The 15588-nt window shown below is 43.9% G+C and overlaps 1 protein-coding gene across 1 annotated transcript; it reads right to left on the bottom strand.

The window, feature by feature from the left end:
* Positions 1–2204: 2204 nt before the first annotated feature.
* LOC124461548 (uncharacterized protein K02A2.6-like) lies at positions 2205–9790 on the bottom strand. Its single transcript, XM_047013056.1, has 3 exons — positions 9707–9790; positions 7289–7527; positions 2205–3097 (listed from the first exon to the last, which is right to left on the bottom strand). The coding sequence occupies exons 2-3, from the start codon at positions 7460–7462 to the stop codon at positions 2744–2746; spliced, it is 528 nt and encodes a 175-aa protein (XP_046869012.1). The 5' UTR covers positions 7463–7527; positions 9707–9790; the 3' UTR covers positions 2205–2743.
* Between the last annotated feature and the right edge of the window lie 5798 nt (positions 9791–15588).

Consider the following 15588-nt stretch of genomic DNA (forward strand, 5'->3'; position numbering starts at 1 on the left):
TCCTTTTTAATTACTGGCACTGTAGGAGTCGCCCAGCCGGAGTATTCAATGGGTACTAGGATTCCTTGGGAGCACAGACGGTCCAATTCTTCTTCATATAATTCATGAATCGCAAATGGAATGCGTCTCGCTGGCAGTCGGACTGGTGTTGCATCAGAATTGATTTCTAATGACACAGGTGGCCCCCGAAAACGGCCTAATTCAGACGAAAAGAGATCCTTATACTTCGCCAGAGTTGCCTCGATGCTAATTTTAGCGTTAATGGCATGTATTCCTTCTATGCTGATGCCTAAGGGCATAAACCAGTTGCGTCCAAGTAAATTCGATCCGCCGCTTGATGTAACAACCAGTGGAAGATTCGGAATGTATTTATTATCGTACTAGACAGATGTATCCACGATGCCAATAACTGGAATTCGGGTTTTCTGGTAATACGTAATCTCTAGAGAACAATCTTGGATATTCGGTCTGTCAGTTGGCCAGATATAACGAAACGTAGCTTCGTCTATCATAGTGATCGCAGACCCCGAATCCACTTCGAATCGACATTTTCGTTTATTTATAATTATTGTAACGATTTTCTTTGGGCAAACGGTAGTATGCTGTGGACACTGTATTCTTCATTCGGCTTTTGCTTGTGTGGTCCTCGGTAGGAGGCATGGCCACTCGATGTGTTGAATGCTTTACGACCCGGGTCTCTTACAGTCCGCCAGACTCGTTGAAGATGGCCTGCTCGGTGATCGGCATGGCACACAGTGTTCCGATGTGGGCACAGTTTCCGCAAGTGAGCACCCCCGCAACCATCGCATGGCTGGTGCTGCTGATTGGATCGGACGGATCGCGTTGGTCTGCACTTCGTGTATCGACTCAGTGCTCTCAGCTGTATTTCGCATGGCCCAAGCGCTGTGAGCAGCGGCCTCACTAGATGTGGCGCGTTCCATCGTGCGTTGAATCGTTAAATCTGCCTCTGCTAGCAGGCTCTTCTGAAGACCCTCATCCTTCATTCCACATACGAAGCGATCGAGCAACATGCGTTCCAAAGCAGCTCGGAATTTGCAGTCGACAGCGAGAGTCCTAAGTGCAGCCATGTAGTTCGCAACCGATTCATCAATTAGTTGGTCTCGCTTGTGAAATTGGTAGTAGGCCGCAATTTCCGATTGACATGGAGACAAATGTTGGTTGAGTATTTCATATATTTCCGATAAACTCAAATTACTCACCTGAGTAGGGGATGCCAATGACGTTAGAAGCTCGAACAGTGGAGCGCCAGCCAGCGTAAGCAATGCAGCCTTCTTCCGTGCTTCCTCCGTAACGTCATTGGCCAGAAGATACAGCTCAAAACGCTGCTCGTAAGTTGTCCATTTGTTTGGGTGATTTAAGTCAAATGGTTCTAACTGACCCACTACTACTAAAAATACCGTTTCTTTATTCCACTTAACTTGGCGCCAGCACGGATGCGGTTTTTCGCGTCTCTTTGTTCGCTTTCGCTTGGTCGATTGTAACTGTACACGACATATATATAAGTTTGAAAATATCCCATCCTCGTCGCCAATTTTGTGTATGTGCAAACTTATATATATATTGTTTATTAATAGATAATGGTACAGTACAAATCTGGGATATGTAGTAGTTGTAGTCCCTCGTAGCTCTAGTAGTAGTTGCAGTAGTTGAAGTCCTCGTAGTTGTAGTAGTAGTCCCGCGTAGCTGTAGTAGTAGTTGCAGTAGTAGAAGTCCTCGTAGTTTTAGTAGTAGTCCCTCGTAGCTGTAGTAGTAGTTGCAGTAGTAGAAGTCCCTCGTAGTTGTAAAAGCAGAAGTTCCCTCGTAGTTGTAGCATGTTGTCCGATGTTATTCCGAAGTAATTAGTAGATCGACTGAGAGTACATCTGTTAACAGACCTTTCAACAGTGCGACGATAACAGCTTCTTAGAGATGGGTCACATACATAACACCCCTTAACACCCAGATGGGTTAAAGAATTCCGGGGGTTGTCTTTTCCGACTCGATCTGCGAGGAGTCACTGGAGCTGGGGACAATTCAGGATAGTCGGGTATATCATCAGATATCGAGACTGCATCTTCAGCAGGTAGTTCAATTGATTCCGTGTCTTGAGTACATTCGGCAGGCGGAACCCGATGGCGAAGTTGGTCGAAATGACGTTTAATAATACGGCGATCATGTAAACGACCATTGTATGAAATGGAGCCTGTCTGGTCCACAATTTCGCCTTCTATCCACTTCGGACCGGGGGCGTAGTTACGGACCCAAACCGGAGTACCAATAGAAAACTGCTTATCATTTGTTGGGTCGTAGACCTTTTCGTATGTTATTTCCTTGGGTTGAATTTTGTCGAAATATGACTTAAGGTCTCGGTTATATAGTAGTTCTGCAGGGGAACGATTTGTCGTGGAGTGAGGGGTAGTATGTTGGCTTAAAAGATACCGCGCCAGTGCGAGATCTATGTTAAGATTTCTGTCAAACTTTTTCAGGTAATTCTTGGTACTTTGTACCATGCGCTCGGCTTGCCCATTTGTGGCAGGATGAAATGGAGCTGACCGAATGTGTCGAATCACGTTGTTGCTCATAAAGATCCTGAATTCTTCAGACGTGAATGCAGTGCCATTATCTGAAACTATTTCGTCGGGTAATCCAGCAGCAGATGATGTAGATTTCACAACAGAGACTTCTAGCCATTTCGAAAATGAATCCACGACTAGTAAAAAGGTATTCCCATTAAAGGGGAAGTCTATATAAAGGCGTGACCAAGGTTGTCTGGCAGATTCCCAATGGTGTGTAGTTGTATGAGGCTGTTCGTTTCGGTTTTGCTGACAGAGATTGCAACATGCTCTATTTCAGCATCAATATTAGGCCACCAAATGTAGCTTCGAGCCATGGCATTCATTTTTACAATCCCCGGGTGTGAAGCATGCAACGCTTGAAGTAAAGCCGGTCTAGATGGTTCGGGAATTACAGCCCAGTTGCCCCATACAAGAATTCCTTTGTTTGCTGAAAGCTCATGTCGCCGACAAAAATACGAGTAGAACTGATCTGAACTATCAACTTTTCCATTGGGCCATCCCCTTAACACCCAGTTCAGAACCTTTGATAAATGCGCATCCTTCTTAGTCTGTAATGCTAGAGATTGAGCGCTGACCAGTGGTGGTCCAGCCCATTCAATCATTAACACTTCTTCTGTAGTGTTGCCTTCGCTTTGTTGTGGTAATGGGCATGGGCTTAAGAAGTCGGCGTTGCCCATTTTTGATCCAGGTCTGTGAATTAGAGTAAGGTCATAGGCATTCAAGAATATTGCTCTTCGAAGCATCTGTGTGGAAATTACATTTGGAGTTGCCCTGGCCGTTGTAAATATTCCGAGCAATGGGCGATGATCTGTGACGAGAGTAAACGAACGGCCATATAGATAATTGTGAAATTTTTTAACGCCTGATATAAGCCCAACGGCTTCTCTGTCGATTTGCGAGTAGTTTCTTTCTGTCTTGGAGAGAGTTCTAGAATAAAAGGCATTAGGCTTTTCTGATCCATCCTGAAGTTTGTGGCTCAGCACCGCTCCAATTCCGTACGGAGATGCATCGCAGGTTAACGATACTGGCAATTTGCCATCGAAGTTCATTAGCACATTTTGTGAAGTTACAAGATGTTTTAAATTCATGAAGGCATCTTGGTGTTTATAAGCCCACACCCATGGCTCATTTTTATCCAGCAGACGGTGAAGCGGTTCAGCAACGGTTGCCTTATGTGGCAGGAATGCGTGGTAAAAATTGATGAGTCCCAAGAATGCTTGTAATTGTTTCTTATCGTTTGGAGCCGGAGCGCACTTGATAGCTTCGACCTTACTGGCACACGGTCTTATACCCAGTGCATCGATTTTAAAACCTAAAAATTCTACTGACGGAACTGCAAATTGACACTTGTCTCTGCGTAGGCGTAGTCCGGCCTTATCAAAACTTGAAAGCACCTCATTAAGACGCACCGCTAGCTCTTGCTCTGATTTTCCCATAACAATTATGTCATCGAAGTAGGGTAAAACACCAGAAACGTTTTGCAATATACGTTCGATGCAGCTCTGAAATATGCCCGGGGCTGAAAAAATTCCAAATTGTAGTCTGGTTACTTTGAAATAACCTTTGTGTGTACATATGGTTTGCAACAATGCAGACTGCTCATCTACCACTAGTTGTTGGTACCCCTGAGCCAAGTCGATTTTCGCAAATATGGATCCTCCTTTAACTGATGCTAATAATGAATTCATTGGAGGAATTTGATGGCCGTGTTGCTTAATCACTCTATTAATTGTAGATTTGTAGTCGCCACATATGCGAATAGTACCATCCTTTTTAATTACTGGCACTGTAGGAGTCGCCCAGTCGGAGTATTCAATGGGTACTAGGATTCCTTGGGAGCACAGACGGTCTAATTCTTCTTCATATAATTCATGAATTGCAAATGGAATGCGTCTCGCTGGCAGTCGGACTGGTGTTGCATCAGTATTGATTTGTAATGACACAGGTGGCCCCCGAAAACGGCCTAATTCAGACGAAAGGAGATCCTTAAACTTCGCCAGAGTTGCCTCGATGCTAATTTTAGCGTTAATGGCATGTATTCCTTCTATGCTGATGCGTAAGGGCATAAACCAGTTGCGTCCAAGTAAATTCGATCCGCCGCTTGATGTAACAACCACTGGAAGATTCGGAATGTATTTATTATCGTACTAGACAGATGTATCCACGATGCCAATAACTGGAATTCGGATTTTCTGGTAATACGTAATCTCTAGAGAACAATCTTGGATATTCGGTCTGTCAGTTGGCCAGATATAACGAAACGTAGCTTCGTCTATCATAGTGATCGCAGACCCCGAATCCACTTCGAATCGACATTTTCGTTTATTTATAATTATTGTAACGATTTTCTTTGGGCAAACGGTAGTATGCTGTGGACACTGTATTCTTCATTCGGCTTTTGCTTGTGTGGTCCTCGGTAGGAGGCATGGCCACTCGATGTGTTGAATGCTTTACGACCCGGGTCTCTTACAGTCCGCCAGACTCGTTGAAGATGGCCTGCTCGGTGATCGGCATGGCACACAGTGTTCCGATGTGGGCACAGTTTCCGCAAGTGAGCACCCCCGCAACCATCGCATGGCTGGTGGTGCTGATTGGGTCGGCTTGGACGGATCGCGTTGGTCTGCACTTCGTGTATCGACTCAGTGCTCTCAGCTGTATTTCGCATGGCCCAAGCGCTGTGAGCAGCGGCCTCACTAGATGTGGCGCGTTCCATCGCGCGTTGAATCGTTAAATCTGCCTCTGCTAGCAGGCTCTTCTGAAGACCCTCATCCTTCATTCCACATACGAAGCGATCGAGCAACATGCGTTCCAAAGCAGCTCCGAATTTGCAGTCGACAGCGAGAGTCCTAAGTGCAGCCATGTAGTTCGCAACCGATTCATCAATTAGTTGGTCTCGCTTGTGAAATTGGTAGTAGGCCGCAATTTCCGATTGACATGGAGACAAATGTTGGTTGAGTATTTCATATATTTCCGATAAACTCAAATTACTCACCTGATTAGGGGATGCCAATGACGTTAGAAGCTCGAACAGTGAAGCGCCAGCCAACGTAAGCAATGCAGCCTTCTTCCGTGCTTCCTCCGTAACGTCATTGGCCAGAAGATCTGTATCTGTATCTCAAAACGCTGCTAGTAAGTTGTCCATATGTTTGGGTGATTTAAGTCAAATGGTTCTAACCCACAAATGGTGACCCACTACTACCCACTACTACTAAAAATACCGTTTGTTTATTCCACTAAACTTGCCGCCAGCACGCTTTCGCTTGGACGATTGTAACTGTACACGACATATATATAAGTTTGACGAATTATCCCATCCTCGTCGCCAATTTTGTGTATGTGCAAACTTATATATATATTGCTTATTAATAGATAATGGTACAGTACAAATCTGGGATATGTAGTAGTTGTAGTCCCTCGTAGCTCTAGTAGTAGTTGCAGTAGTTGAAGTCCTCGTAGTTGTATAAGCAGAAGTTCCCTCGTAGTTGTAGCATGTTGTCCGATGTTGTTCCGAAGTAATTAGTAGATCGACTGAGAGTACAGCTGTTAACAGACCTTTTAACAGTGCGACGATAACAGCTTCTTAGAGATGGGTCACATACATAACACCCCTTAACACCCAGATGGGTTAAAGAATTCCGGGGTTTGTCTTTTCCGACTCGATCTGCGAGGAGTCACTGGAGCTGGGGACAATTCAGGACAGTCGGGTATATCATCAGATATCGAGACTGCATCTTGAGCAGGTAGTTCAATTGATTCCGTGTCTTGAGTACATTCGGCGGGCGGAACGCGATGGCGATCATGTAAACGAACATTGTATGAAATGGAGCCTGTCTGGTCCACAATTTCGCCTTCTATCCACTTCGGACCGGGGTCGTAGTTACGGACCCAAACCGGAGTACCAATAGAAAACTGCTTATCATTTGTTGGGTCGCAGACCTTTCCGTATGTTATTTCCTTGGGTTGAATTTTGTCGAAATATGACTTAAGCTCTCGGTTACATAGTAGTTCTGCAGGGGTACGATTTGTCGTGGAGTGAGGGGTAGTATGTTGGCTAAAAAGATACCGCACCAGTGCGAGATCTATGTTAAGATTTCTGTCAAACTTTTTCAGGTAATTCTTGGTACTTTGTACCATGCGCTCGGCTTGCCCATTTGTGGCAGGATGAAATGGAGCCGACCGAATGTGTCGAATGACGTTGTTGCTCATAAAGATCCTGAATTCTTCAGACGTGAATGCAGTGCCATTATCTGACACTATTTCGTCCGGTAATCCAGCAGCAGATGATGTAGATTTCACAACAAAGACTTCTCGCCATTTCGAAAATGAATCCACGACTAGTAAAAAGGTATTCCCATTAAAGGGGCCAGCGAAATCTATATGAAGGCGTGATCAAGGTTGTCTGGCAGATTCCCAATGGTGTGTAGTTGTATGAGGCTGTTCGTTTCGGTTTTGCTGACAGAGATTGCAACATGCTCTATTTCAGCATCAATATTAGGCCACCAAATGTAGCTTCGAGCCATGGCATTCATTTTTACAATCCCCGGGTGTGAAGCATGCAACGCTTGAAGTAAAGCCGGTCTAGATGGTTCGGGAATCACAGCCCGGTTGCCCCATACAAGAATTCCTTTGTTTGCTGAAAGCTCATGTCGGCGAGAAAAATACGAGTAGAGCTGATCTGAACGATCAACTTTTCCATTGGGCCAGTTCAGAACCTTTGATAAATGCGCATCCTTCTTAGTCTGTAATGCTAGAGATTGAGCGCTGACCAGTGGTGGTCCAGCCCATTCAATCATTAACACTTCTTCTGTAGTGTTGCCTTCGCTTTGTTGTGGTAATGATGGGCATGGGCTTAAGATGTCGGCGTTGCCCATTGCTATTCGAAGCATCTGTGTGGAAATTACATTTGGAGTTGCCTTGGCCGTTGTAAATATTCCGAGCAATGGGCGATGATCTGTGACGAGAGTAAACGAACGGCCATATAGATAATTGTGAAATTTTTTAACGCCTGATATAAGCCCAACGGCTTCTATGTCGATTTGCGAGTAGTTTCTTTCTGTCTTGGAGAGAGTTCTAGAATAAAAGGCATTAGGCTTTTCTGATCCATCCTGAAGTTTGTGGCTCAGCACCGCTCCAATTCCGTACGGAGATGCATCGCAGGTTAACGATACTGGCAATTTGCCATCGAAGTTCATTAGCACATTTTGTGAAGTTACAAGATGTTATAAATTCATGAAGGCATCTTGGTGTTTATAAGCCCACACCCATGGCTCATTTTTATCCAGCAGACGGTGAAGCGGTTCAGCAACGGTTGCCTTATGTGGCAGGAATGCGTGGTAAAAATTGATGAGTCCCAAGAATGCTTGTAATTGTTTCTTATCTTTTGGAGCCGGAGCGCACTTGATAGCTTCGACCTTACTGGCACACGGTCTTATACCCAGTGCATCGATTTTAAAACCTAAAAATTCTACTGACGGAACTGCAAATTGACACTTGTCTCTGCGTAGGCGTAGTCCGGCCTTATCAAAACTTGAAAGCACCTCATTAAGACGCACCGCTAGCTCTTGCTCTGATTTTCCCATAACAATTATGTCATCGAAGTAGGGTAAAACACCAGAAACGTTTTGCAATATACGTTCGATGCAGCTCTGAAATATGCCCGGGGCTGAAAAAATTCCAAATTGCAGTCTGGTTACTTTGAAATAACCTTTGTGTGTACATATGGTTTGCAACAACGCAGACTGCTCATCTACCACTAGTTGTTGGTACCCCTGAGCCAAGTCGATTTTCGCAAATATGGATCCTCCTTTAACTGATGCTAATAATGAATTCATTGCAGGAATTGGATGGCCGTGTTGCTTAATCACTCTATTAATTGTAGATTTGTAGTCGCCACATATGCGAATAGTACCATCCTTTTTAATTACTGGCACTGTAGGAGTCGCCCAGTCGGAGTATTCAATGGGTACTAGGATTCCTTGGGAGCACAGACGGTCCAATTCTTCTTCATATAATTCATGAATCGCAAATGGAATGCGTCTCGCTGGCAGTCGGACTGGTGTTGCATCAGAATTGATTTCTAATGACACAGGTGGCCCCCGAAAACGGCCTAATTCAGACGAAAAGAGATCCTTATACTTCGCCAGAGTTGCCTCGATGCTAATTTTAGCGTTAATGGCATGTATTCCTTCTATGCTGATGCCTAAGGGCATAAACCAGTTGCGTCCAAGTAAATTCGATCCGCCGCTTGATGTAACAACCAGTGGAAGATTCGGAATGTATTTATTATCGTACTAGACAGATGTATCCACGATGCCAATAACTGGAATTCGGGTTTTCTGGTAATACGTAATCTCTAGAGAACAATCTTGGATATTCGGTCTGTCAGTTGGCCAGATATAACGAAACGTAGCTTCGTCTATCATAGTGATCGCAGACCCCGAATCCACTTCGAATCGACATTTTCGTTTATTTATAATTATTGTAACGATTTTCTTTGGGCAAACGGTAGTATGCTGTGGACACTGTATTCTTCATTCGGCTTTTGCTTGTGTGGTCCTCGGTAGGAGGCATGGCCACTCGATGTGTTGAATGCTTTACGACCCGGGTCTCTTACAGTCCGCCAGACTCGTTGAAGATGGCCTGCTCGGTGATCGGCATGGCACACAGTGTTCCGATGTGGGCACAGTTTCCGCAAGTGAGCACCCCCGCAACCATCGCATGGCTGGTGCTGCTGATTGGATCGGACGGATCGCGTTGGTCTGCACTTCGTGTATCGACTCAGTGCTCTGAGCTGTATTTCGCATGGCCCAAGCGCTGTGAGCAGCGGCCTCACTAGATGTGGCGCGTTCCATCGTGCGTTGAATCGTTAAATCTGCCTCTGCTAGCAGGCTCTTCTGAAGACCCTCATCCTTCATTCCACATACGAAGCGATCGAGCAACATGCGTTCCAAAGCAGCTCCGAATTTGCAGTCGACAGCGAGAGTCCTAAGTGCAGCCATGTAGTTCGCAACCGATTCATCAATTAGTTGGTCTCGCTTGTGAAATTGGTAGTAGGCCGCAATTTCCGATTGACATGGAGACAAATGTTGGTTGAGTATTTCATATATTTCCGATAAACTCAAATTACTCACCTGAGTAGGGGATGCCAATGACGTTAGAAGCTCGAACAGTGGAGCGCCAGCCAGCGTAAGCAATGCAGCCTTCTTCCGTGCTTCCTCCGTAACGTCATTGGCCAGAAGATACAGCTCAAAACGCTGCTTGTAAGTTGTCCATTTGTTTGGGTGATTTAAGTCAAATGGTTCTAACTGACCCACTACTACTAAAAATACCGTTTCTTTATTCCACTTAACTTGGCGCCAGCACGGATGCGGTTTTTCGCGTCTCTTTGTTCGCTTTCGCTTGGTCGATTGTAACTGTACACGACATATATATAAGTTTGAAAATATCCCATCCTCGTCGCCAATTTTGTGTATGTGCAAACTTATATATATATTGTTTATTAATAGATAATGGTACAGTACAAATCTGGGATATGTAGTAGTTGTAGTCCCTCGTAGCTCTAGTAGTAGTTGCAGTAGTTGAAGTCCTCGTAGTTGTAGTAGTAGTCCCGAGTAGCTGTAGTAGTAGTTGCAGTAGTAGAAGTCCTCGTAGTTTTAGTAGTAGTCCCTCGTAGCTGTAGTAGTAGTTGCAGTAGTAGAAGTCCCTCGTAGTTGTAAAAGCAGAAGTTCCCTCGTAGTTGTAGCATGTTGTCCGATGTTATTCCGAAGTAATTAGTAGATCGACTGAGAGTACATCTGTTAACAGACCTTTCAACAGTGCGACGATAACAGCTTCTTAGAGATGGGTCACATACATAACACCCCTTAACACCCAGATGGGTTAAAGAATTCCGGGGGTTGTCTTTTCCGACTCGATCTGCGAGGAGTCACTGGAGCTGGGGACAATTCAGGATAGTCGGGTATATCATCAGATATCGAGACTGCATCTTCAGCAGGTAGTTCAATTGATTCCGTGTCTTGAGTACATTCGGCAGGCGGAACCCGATGGCGAAGTTGGTCGAAATGACGTTTAATAATACGGCGATCATGTAAACGACCATTGTATGAAATGGGGCCTGTCTGGTCCACAATTTCGCCTTCTATCCACTTCGGACCGGGGGCGTAGTTACGGACCCAAACCGGAGTACCAATAGAAAACTGCTTATCATTTGTTGGGTCGTAGACCTTTTCGTATGTTATTTCCTTGGGTTGAATTTTGTCGAAATATGACTTAAGGTCTCGGTTATATAGTAGTTCTGCAGGGGAACGATTTGTCGTGGAGTGAGGGGTAGTATGTTGGCTTAAAAGATACCGCGCCAGTGCGAGATCTATGTTAAGATTTCTGTCAAACTTTTTCAGGTAATTCTTGGTACTTTGTACCATGCGCTCGGCTTGCCCATTTGTGGCAGGATGAAATGGAGCTGACCGAATGTGTCGAATCACGTTGTTGCTCATAAAGATCCTGAATTCTTCAGACGTGAATGCAGTGCCATTATCTGAAACTATTTCGTCGGGTAATCCAGCAGCAGATGATGTAGATTTCACAACAGAGACTTCTAGCCATTTCGAAAATGAATCCACGACTAGTAAAAAGGTATTCCCATTAAAGGGGAAGTCTATATAAAGGCGTGACCAAGGTTGTCTGGCAGATTCCCAATGGTGTGTAGTTGTATGAGGCTGTTCGTTTCGGTTTTGCTGACAGAGATTGCAACATGCTCTATTTCAGCATCAATATTAGGCCACCAAATGTAGCTTCGAGCCATGGCATTCATTTTTACAATCCCCGGGTGTGAAGCATGCAACGCTTGAAGTAAAGCCGGTCTAGATGGTTCGGGAATTACAGCCCAGTTGCCCCATACAAGAATTCCTTTGTTTGCTGAAAGCTCATGTCGCCGACAAAAATACGAGTAGAACTGATCTGAACTATCAACTTTTCCATTGGGCCATCCCCTTAACACCCAGTTCAGAACCTTTGATAAATGCGCATCCTTCTTAGTCTGTAATGCTAGAGATTGAGCGCTGACCAGTGGTGGTCCAGCCCATTCAATCATTAACACTTCTTCTGTAGTGTTGCCTTCGCTTTGTTGTGGTAATGGGCATGGGCTTAAGAAGTCGGCGTTGCCCATTTTTGATCCAGGTCTGTGAATTAGAGTAAGGTCATAGGCATTCAAGAATATTGCTCTTCGAAGCATCTGTGTGGAAATTTTATTTGGAGTTGCCCTGGCCGTTGTAAATATTCCGAGCAATGGGCGATGATCTGTGACGAGAGTAAACGAACGGCCATATAGATAATTGTGAAATTTTTTAACGCCTGATATAAGCCCAACGGCTTCTCTGTCGATTTGCGAGTAGTTTCTTTCTGTCTTGGAGAGAGTTCTAGAATAAAAGGCATTAGGCTTTTCTGATCCATCCTGAAGTTTGTGGCTCAGCACCGCTCCAATTCCGTACGGAGATGCATCGCAGGTTAACGATACTGGCAATTTGCCATCGAAGTTCATTAGCACATTTTGTGAAGTTACAAGATGTTTTAAATTCATGAAGGCATCTTGGTGTTTATAAGCCCACACCCATGGCTCATTTTTATCCAGCAGACGGTGAAGCGGTTCAGCAACGGTTGCCTTATGTGGCAGGAATGCGTGGTAAAAATTGATGAGTCCCAAGAATGCTTGTAATTGTTTCTTATCGTTTGGAGCCGGAGCGCACTTGATAGCTTCGACCTTACTGGCACACGGTCTTATACCCAGTGCATCGATTTTAAAACCTAAAAATTCTACTGACGGAACTGCAAATTGACACTTGTCTCTGCGTAGGCGTAGTCCGGCCTTATCAAAACTTGAAAGCACCTCATTAAGACGCACCGCTAGCTCTTGCTCTGATTTTCCCATAACAATTATGTCATCGAAGTAGGGTAAAACACCAGAAACGTTTTGCAATATACGTTCGATGCAGCTCTGAAATATGCCCGGGGCTGAAAAAATTCCAAATTGTAGTCTGGTTACTTTGAAATAACCTTTGTGTGTACATATGGTTTGCAACAATGCAGACTGCTCATCTACCACTAGTTGTTGGTACCCCTGAGCCAAGTCGATTTTCGCAAATATGGATCCTCCTTTAACTGATGCTAATAATGAATTCATTGGAGGAATTTGATGGCCGTGTTGCTTAATCACTCTATTAATTGTAGATTTGTAGTCGCCACATATGCGAATAGTACCATCCTTTTTAATTACTGGCACTGTAGGAGTCGCCCAGTCGGAGTATTCAATGGGTACTAGGATTCCTTGGGAGCACAGACGGTCTAATTCTTCTTCATATAATTCATGAATTGCAAATGGAATGCGTCTCGCTGGCAGTCGGACTGGTGTTGCATCAGTATTGATTTGTAATGACACAGGTGGCCCCCGAAAACGGCCTAATTCAGACGAAAGGAGATCCTTATACTTCGCCAGAGTTGCCTCGATGCTAATTTTAGCGTTAATGGCATGTATTCCTTCTATGCTGATGCGTAAGGGCATAAACCAGTTGCGTCCAAGTAAATTCGATCCGCCGCTTGATGTAACAACCACTGGAAGATTCGGAATGTATTTATTATCGTACTAGACAGATGTATCCACGATGCCAATAACTGGAATTCGGATTTTCTGGTAATACGTAATCTCTAGAGAACAATCTTGGATATTCGGTCTGTCAGTTGGCCAGATATAACGAAACGTAGCTTCGTCTATCATAGTGATCGCAGACCCCGAATCCACTTCGAATCGACATTTTCGTTTATTTATAATTATTGTAACGATTTTCTTTGGGCAAACGGTAGTATGCTGTGGACACTGTATTCTTCATTCAGCTTTTGCTTGTGTGGTCCTCGGTAGGAGGCATGGCCACTCGATGTGTTGAATGCTTTACGACCCGGGTCTCTTACAGTCCGCCAGACTCGTTGAAGATGGCCTGCTCGGTGATCGGCATGGCACACAGTGTTCCGATGTGGGCACAGTTTCCGCAAGTGAGCACCCCCGCAACCATCGCATGGCTGGTGGTGCTGATTGGGTCGGCTTGGACGGATCGCGTTGGTCTGCACTTCGTGTATCGACTCAGTGCTCTCAGCTGTATTTCGCATGGCCCAAGCGCTGTGAGCAGCGGCCTCACTAGATGTGGCGCGTTCCATCGCGCGTTGAATCGTTAAATCTGCCTCTGCTAGCAGGCTCTTCTGAAGACCCTCATCCTTCATTCCACATACGAAGCGATCGAGCAACATGCGTTCCAAAGCAGCTCCGAATTTGCAGTCGACAGCGAGAGTCCTAAGTGCAGCCATGTAGTTCGCAACCGATTCATCAATTAGTTGGTCTCGCTTGTGAAATTGGTAGTAGGCCGCAATTTCCGATTGACATGGAGACAAATGTTGGTTGAGTATTTCATATATTTCCGATAAACTCAAATTACTCACCTGAGTAGGAGATGCCAATGACGTTAGAAGCTCGAACAGTGGAGCGCCAGCCAGCGTAAGCAATGCAGCCTTCTTCCGTGCTTCCTCCATAACGTCATTGGCCAGAAGATACAGTTCAAAACGCTGCTTTTAAGTTGGTCAAATGGTTCTAACTGACCCACTACTACTAAAAATACCGTTTCTTTATTCCACTAAACTTGGCGCCAGCACGCATGCGGTTTTTCGCGTCTCTTTGTTCGCTTTCGCTTGGTCGATTGTAACTGTACACGACATATATATAAGTTTGAAAATATCCCATCCTCGTCGCCAATTTTGTGTATGTGCAAACTTATATATATATATTGTTTATTAATAGATAATGGTACAGTACACATCTGGAATATGTAGTAGTTATAGTCCCTCGTAGCTCTAGTAGTAGTTGCAGTAGTTGAAGTCCTCGTAGTTGTAGTAGTAGTCCCGCGTAGCTGTAGTAGTAGTTGCAGAAGTAGAAGTCCCTCGTAGTCGTAGAAGCAGAAGTTCCCTCGTAGTTGTAGCAGGGGAGTCCGATGTTGTTCCGAAGTAATTAGTAGATCGACTGAGAGTACAGCTGCTAACAGACCCTTTAACAGTGCGACGATAACAGATTCTTAGAGATGGGTCACATACATAACAATATTTAATACTGTCATATTAGAAAATTTCATGGGGATATTTTAATTTTTATGAGAATGTTTCTTCTAGAGCTATATGAGCTATACTTTATCAATAGTGGTCCGATCCCGATGATTTTTATACTTGATCTTTCCCAGATAATAAAAAGCTATCAGCCCGATAGCTCGACATGGCTATATCGACTCAGCTTCTTATGCTGATCAAGAATATATATACTTGGGGTCGGAAACATCTCCTTCTGTACGTTACAAACCAATTTTCTGACAAATTTTATAATTTTATATTACCTTCCGCAAGGGTATAAAAATATAATAATATAGCACTAACATAATTATCGATACAAAACCAATAATTACAAAAATATCAATAAGACAGCTAGAGTGTACAGTGCAATAAAGAGTGCAAGAACAGTTATAAGCAAAGCTTTGAGAGGGGAGTTTCGCGATAAGGGGAGCAAATGCAGAACCAATAAAGTAAAAAAAAAAGAGGAATTTATTAAAGATACCCAAAACCGAAATAAAGTTTTACTATCCATTTTACCATCCAAAATAGACGTTCCTATCTCAGGCGGTTCGATTGTCCATTATATCGATACTTTGCAAAATACAAACTCTAAAAGTTTTCGATTCACTAGAAAATATCTGACATTCACAGAGAAAATGTAAACAACGAATGGCAAGAAAAAGTAGAAAGAAACAAATGCAACGGGTCAAAAACCAATCTGACCAGAATGTTTGTTAAAGAGTTTTAATTTTTCAAAGATAGATTATGTATAACATTTTTGACGGCATTGCACTTTCGAACATATTTTTTTATTGTAGACAATACTGGCGATGTTGTCTTATATATATGTATTTACATATGTTAATACATACAATATATA

The sequence above is a fragment of the Drosophila willistoni genome, unplaced genomic scaffold, assembly GCF_018902025.1.
Source record: "Drosophila willistoni isolate 14030-0811.24 unplaced genomic scaffold, UCI_dwil_1.1 Seg531, whole genome shotgun sequence".
NCBI lineage: Eukaryota > Metazoa > Arthropoda > Insecta > Diptera > Drosophilidae > Drosophila > Drosophila willistoni.